At 34.3% G+C, this 6,135-nt stretch overlaps 1 protein-coding gene across 4 annotated transcripts; it reads right to left on the reverse strand.

The window, feature by feature from the left end:
* Nucleotides 1–244: 244 nt before the first annotated feature.
* LOC114756005 (uncharacterized) lies at nucleotides 245–5,657 on the reverse strand. Of its 4 annotated transcripts, none has more exons than XM_028944911.1 (4): nucleotides 5,639–5,657; nucleotides 1,252–1,307; nucleotides 1,150–1,176; nucleotides 245–1,068 (listed from the first exon to the last, which is right to left on the reverse strand). In XM_028944911.1, the coding sequence occupies exons 2-4, from the start codon at nucleotides 1,297–1,299 to the stop codon at nucleotides 682–684; spliced, it is 462 nt and encodes a 153-aa protein (XP_028800744.1). In that variant the 5' UTR covers nucleotides 1,300–1,307; nucleotides 5,639–5,657; the 3' UTR covers nucleotides 245–681. The 4 variants fall into 4 exon arrangements, with proteins under 4 accessions (XP_028800744.1, XP_028800745.1, XP_028800746.1 ...); XM_028944912.1 differs by lacking the exon at nucleotides 5,639–5,657 and adding an exon at nucleotides 5,347–5,450; XM_028944913.1 differs by lacking the exon at nucleotides 5,639–5,657 and adding an exon at nucleotides 2,347–2,364.
* Between the last annotated feature and the right edge of the window lie 478 nt (nucleotides 5,658–6,135).

The following is a 6,135-nucleotide window of genomic DNA, read 5'->3' on the forward strand; positions in this document are numbered from 1 at the left end:
GATCAGATTTTCTTCTTTTCACTCTAATCATGATACCTCCTGTATGGGACAATTAATCTGTTATGAGAAAAAGTTGTCATGCAATCAAATAACTTGCATATTAAAGATAAATCAACCGATATTAAATTGTCTTCTGCATCTTGTAAATTAATCAAGATAAATGTGATTGATCCAATCAAAAAATTTTCAACTATTCAAAATAGATTAGATATTGTATAATATTTTAAATTAAAAATAAAAAAAATGTAGTAATAATTTTTTTTCAATAACCGATATAGTAGTAACTACGAGTTATAACATTCAATGTAAATATATTTTTACAGACTGAAACAAAGATGACCGGAAAAAAACTTGAATAAAATTGCTAGCCATCCTCAATTATCTAATGTAAGTAAAACTGTAAGACTAAGCATCTAACAAAAGAAAAAGTCAAGGCAGTCACAGTCATGTCCTAACCATCAACAAAAGACAAGTCCAAGTCACGCAGTGAGTACCAACTCTGCTTCAGTTCGCTCAATTCCTTCTGAGCTTTCTCCAAATCTTTAACCCATACTTCATAATTTCTGGCCTTAGTATGCAAGGATGTCACAAACTGTTGGTGTTCACGAACAGAGGCCTTTGCCTGTTCTCTCAATTCTGCTTCTTCAGCAGACAGGTCCGCCTGGTTTGCTTGTCTGAGATTTATATCGGAACGGGCATTGATGGCTTGCTTCTCAAAATTAGCCTGGATTTTATTAATAATGGCCTCATTTGCTTTGACCAGCTCATCCTCTCTGTGTCTGCTGGTGAACCTAAGCAAATATATATCACGTTGCAACTTTGTAACTGTAGTAAGCAACTCACGATATCGATAGCACTTGTTGGTCGTGACCGCAATGGTTTCCAATTCGTCCCTGTTGGAAAGACTGATTGCAGTTCAGCAACGCAGACGAGTATCGCTTTAAGTATCTCTTCATTCAAACACATCATATCCAAGCGAATGAAAGACATGACCGAATTACGAGCTTCAGCCAGGTTGTTGTCTAGATCCATGGGCTTAATGCAGAACCCTGGTGAATCTAGTGTTTCCTGAGAGTAAAACAAAATCAAAATAAGAGAACAAAGAGACATGCAATGCCACTAATAGAAAGATCAAGGCAATGCACTCACCAAAGTTATAACTGTATCAGGGATTCCCTACAGGAAATGAAGCACAGGTTAGAATAGTAAAGAACTTGATAATGAGCTCATGGTCCAAAAGAGAGAGTCTACCTCTGATGAATGGTGGTCATTATTTGCTTTTTCCTTTCTAGGAGGCATTATTTTCCCTGCATACAATATTTTTGACATTTTCAGCTTATAGGGTACTAAAGACAAGGAGAGAAAATAAAATGTGTAGCCCCTATGAATAAGATTTTATATGCATTTTCAGTTCAATGACTACATTTACTAGACCCAGAAGTGTTTCTGTCCCTGTCTCTCATCTCATAGGGTACAGATGCCAGAGGAGACAAGTAGCATGCACAAATAGAGCCCGGAAATTTTCTTACCAATCAGGCCAATCACAAGATCTAAATCCCTGTTAATGAAAGAGGCACCACAAGACTTATTGGATCAAGAGCTAAGAGGCCTCAATGGGCTATGGAAGGTGAGTTGAATAAATGCCTCAAGCTAGTCAATATACTGACAGCAAGTGAAGATAAAGTTAAGGGCCAAACATAGTAGCTATTTCGAGCCTGTTATTTAGCGTGTTATCTAAATAAGCATGTCATGTTCAATACAAGTGATTTTATTAATCAAATGGTATGTTTATAAGAACTAGGGCTTTATTAAATTATTCATTTTTTAATTTGATGAAATAAAATTACATGTTTCATTTTTAATATAACGTACAAAGGCAATAGAGTTTCCTAAAAAGTGGTAGCCTATAAACCTATTTAAACAATTTGAGAGGTTCGCAGACAAAACAATTTTTGAAGTAATATAATTTTTGTGACTCGTTTTAGCTCTCTTTATGGTTTCTTCCTCAATTGCTTGAACTTATCATAGACAAGTCCCTTTGTAGCATTCAAGACTTCTTTGATATTCAGAGTTCATGAGTCTCCAGTTTATACTTTATAGGGTATAAACATGATTACAAGGTTTGGGGTTCTTTATACACTTGGTGGTTTAGATTTTCATTTAGCCAGGGCTTCTCCGTCAAGATGGTTCCTGCTGAACCAATTTGTTGCTTGCTCTAAATTATGTTTCTTCCACATAATCAAAAACCTAAATCAAAATCAAAAGCAAGGCAAAACACTGAAATATCATAGAACTGAAACAAAACAAAACTCATTTATTTATCTGCTACTTTTTAAATGAACATACATAACCATCAGAGTAGTTTAGAGGTTCGGAATTGGATTCTCTAGCTGGATGCAAGTTGAAAATTGGGTCCTGAATTGCCTTCATGGTATGGATGATTGGTTTAAACAGAAAAAAACATAGTAATAGAAATTTCAGATAATCTCAGAATAAAATGCCAAGCTGGCTACTTTCTGCATCCAGAAACTCAGCAAGACACAGCATCGTTTATCAGAAATTATCTAAATCAAGATATTGCATATTAAACAACTAGCTACTTTCTGCAACAATGTTGTTTACTCTTCATACGCATGAATGACCGAAGAGATGATTATTTACTCTCTAAATTTTATACATTTGCCTTGAATCTACAACATGTAAACCACAAATAAATGTAGTCTCATCATGCGTGCGTTCAACACTCATCCCAGCTTAAAGAACAAAATCCAATGATCTGAAACATACGTCAATTGGGGAAAAAACCACTTGGGAATAATTTAAAAAAAAAGGGGTACACTTTAAACAATAACTAGGATAGCTAAATGACTATGCAAATGTAGTTCAACCATGTAAGCCTAACGTTAACTCCGTAGATATACTTAATAGAATAAAGACATCATAAGAATGAGATATCCTCCTCACTGCAAAAGCACAATGTGAAAGTCAAACATGTCCAATCAATCCAGATCAACATCTAGCCACCAAACAGGAATAATAGAGAACTTGAATCAAACAGCAAAAAGAGTACAGCGGGAATGCAGACCACCACAAGACAATGGAGAGTGTAAAATCCCAAATCATAAAGTGTGAAGACCAATCAAAATCATAAAATCAGCATAAATCTGTTTCAATCGCATTATCACATTGATGTTCCTCATTCACTTGCTCACATATTTTTGCTCTCTTTGGCCAAAATGAATTTCTAGTTCTATATTTCCACTAGTTGACATCTATAAGAATATAGCAAAAATAATATTTATGCAGAAACAAATAACCTCATGAGGACCAAATCAAACAAGATCAAGAAAAGGGGAATTCAACAACCTGAAAAGATTGAACATAAATGGGTGGAACAAATTGAAATGCGAGGCTAGGAAAGGATTAGCAATTCAAAGCATCAAAAAAATTTCATAAAGCATGACCAATAAGATTTCCTATAGAAAAGAGTAAAAAAAAAACAAATCTATATCTTATCTTGTATGAGGCAGCACTTAGAAGACCTAAGATAGTTTTAAAAAAAAAAAAAAAAATAGTACAATGAAGTGCCTCAAAACCTATGGATTATAGCCAATAAAAAAAACTTTGCAATCTATTCTAGAACCTATAGGAGATAAATTAAGTAAAGAATGAATGAAGTAGAGCAACCGAAATGGTAATCATAGTGAAGAGAGGTTAGATCACAGCCAATTGATACATCTTGAAGTTTATCCCAAGGTTTAGTGTTCAAGCTTTGGTTTGGGAGAGGAATTGGGTATTAGGTGGGTTCTGAGGTTTGGCTCAATCTTGGGAGAGATAGTTTTGGATTAGAGGTGGTGAATTCTGTAGAACAACCTTACTGTGTTGTTTGGCGGGAGAAGGGGGATGTTTGCCATAGCATAGACAAGTCCCTTTGTAGCACTGAACACGGATTCAGAGTTCGTGAGTTTCCAGTTTATAGGGTATGAACCAGATTACAAGGTTTGAGGTTCTTTACACACTTGATAGGTGGTTTTGACTTTGGTTCAGCTGGGGCTTCTGCATCAAGATGGCTCCTCCTAGCTCAATATGTCACTTGCTCTAAATAATGTTTCTTGCACATAATTGTGATTGTAAGCTTTAATAATAAGTTTAGGTAGAAAACACAACTGAAACAGAGCAAAAACTCATCCAATTATCGGCTACTTATTAATTGAACAAATATAACATAACCATTAGAGTTTAAAGGTTTGGAATTGGATTGTCTAGCCGGATGCAAGTTGTAAATGGGTCCTGAATTGCCTTCATGGCATGGATGCTTGATTTAACAGATAAAACATAGGAATAGAAATTTCAAATAATGTCAGAATAAAATGCCAAGCTAGCTACTTTCTGCATCCAGAAACTCAGCAAGACACAACAACATTATCATTTACCAGAAATTATCTAAATCAAGATTTTGCATATTAAACTGCTAGCTACTTTCCGCAGCATTAGTGCATGAGCATGTGAATAATCCCAGAGGTATTCAAGTCAAGGGAACTCCAAATATGCATGAATGACTGAAGACATGATTATTTACTCCCTACATTTTATACATACAGGCCTTGAATCTAACCACAAATAGCCTTAAGGACCTAAAGTAAGAAGCATCAACATAGAGCCTGTTTGATTTTGTTTTCGACTTGTCTTTAAAAACTATTTCATAAAATAATTTTAAAACTACTTTTGAAAACAAAGCAAAAATAAAACGTGTTTGATATTGTCAATTTCAAAAAAGTTTTACAATTAAAAAAAATAAATAAAACCTGCTATTTTTTCAGGATAAGTTTTCAAGTTAAAAAACAATAAAAAAACCTGTTTGAGTTTCTTTTTGAATTAAGGAATATAGAAATATCTTTTAAAAAGTGGTACATAAAATTAAAGGTTGCTTAAAACAATGAGAACTGTGGTTCAATTAAATCTGGAGCTGTACTGATAAATGTTATCTCATCATACGTGAGTTCAACATGCTTCCCAGCTTAAGAACAAAATCCAAGGATCTGAAACATACGCCAATTGGGAAAAACCATTTGGAATAATTAAAATAAAGGTACACTTTATACAGTAGCTAGGGGAGCTAAATGATTATTCGAATATAGTCCACCATATAAGCCTAAAAATAACGCCATAGATACACTTTATAAAGTAAAGGCATCATAAGAATGACTGAATGAGATACCCTCCTCACCGTAAAAGCACAATGTGAAAGCAAAACATGTCCAATCAATCAAAGACTAATCAAGCCAACAAATAGGAATAATAGTAAACTTGAATCAAGTAGCTACAGAGCAAAGAGGGAATACATACCATCACAAGACAACGGAGAGTGTAAAATCCAAAATCATAAAGTGCGAAGACCAATCCAAATCGTAAAATCAGCATAACACTCTTTCAATCGCATTATCATTCTAAAATTCCTCATTCACTCACTCACATACATATCTATCAACTAAATCCACTAAAATGTCCGTCTTTCCCCCTCCAACTACTTGCTACCATTTCTGTCTCCGTGCGAAAAAAAGGAGCAAACCCTCGAAAGATCGAAGCTAAGAGACGAAAACGAAGCTGAGAGTGGCTGAGGGTAAAGAGAGAAAGGTACCTTAGCGATGAGCAAGCCGCAGGCGGCAAGAATCAACAAGTGCGATTGAACCCAACCGTGCCGCTACGTAATTATAACAAAGCCACCCTTTTTAAAAAAAAAAAAAAAAAAGGGTCAGGAGTTTTCCCCTATTTCTCAAACATAAATGAGTTTTTTAAGGGAAAATCAGAAAAAATACCCTAAAAAATAAAAATTGTATACAAAACCTATTCATAAAAATTATTGTCAGTCAAAACCAATATTAATATTGTAACGAGTCTCTATTTATAAATTTTCTATTTCTACGATCTTCTTTTCTAATTTTTTCTTTTTTAAAAAAAAAACTTTTTTTATGAGCCTAGGCCACGCATAGTAGTGACTAATTTTGTCACATCATAAACTTATAAATGAGCTCTCCATACATACCTTTAAGAATTGAACTTCTAACTAGATGCTTAAAGAACCCAACTAAGTGTTAATTGTACTAAGCCTCATGATTAATTTTATGTTTAAATTTT

The sequence above is a fragment of the Neltuma alba genome, unplaced genomic scaffold (assembly GCF_004799145.2).
Source record: "Neltuma alba isolate B1F8T4 unplaced genomic scaffold, ASM479914v2 tig00010369_pilon, whole genome shotgun sequence".
Taxonomy (NCBI): Eukaryota; Viridiplantae; Streptophyta; class Magnoliopsida; order Fabales; family Fabaceae; genus Neltuma; species Neltuma alba.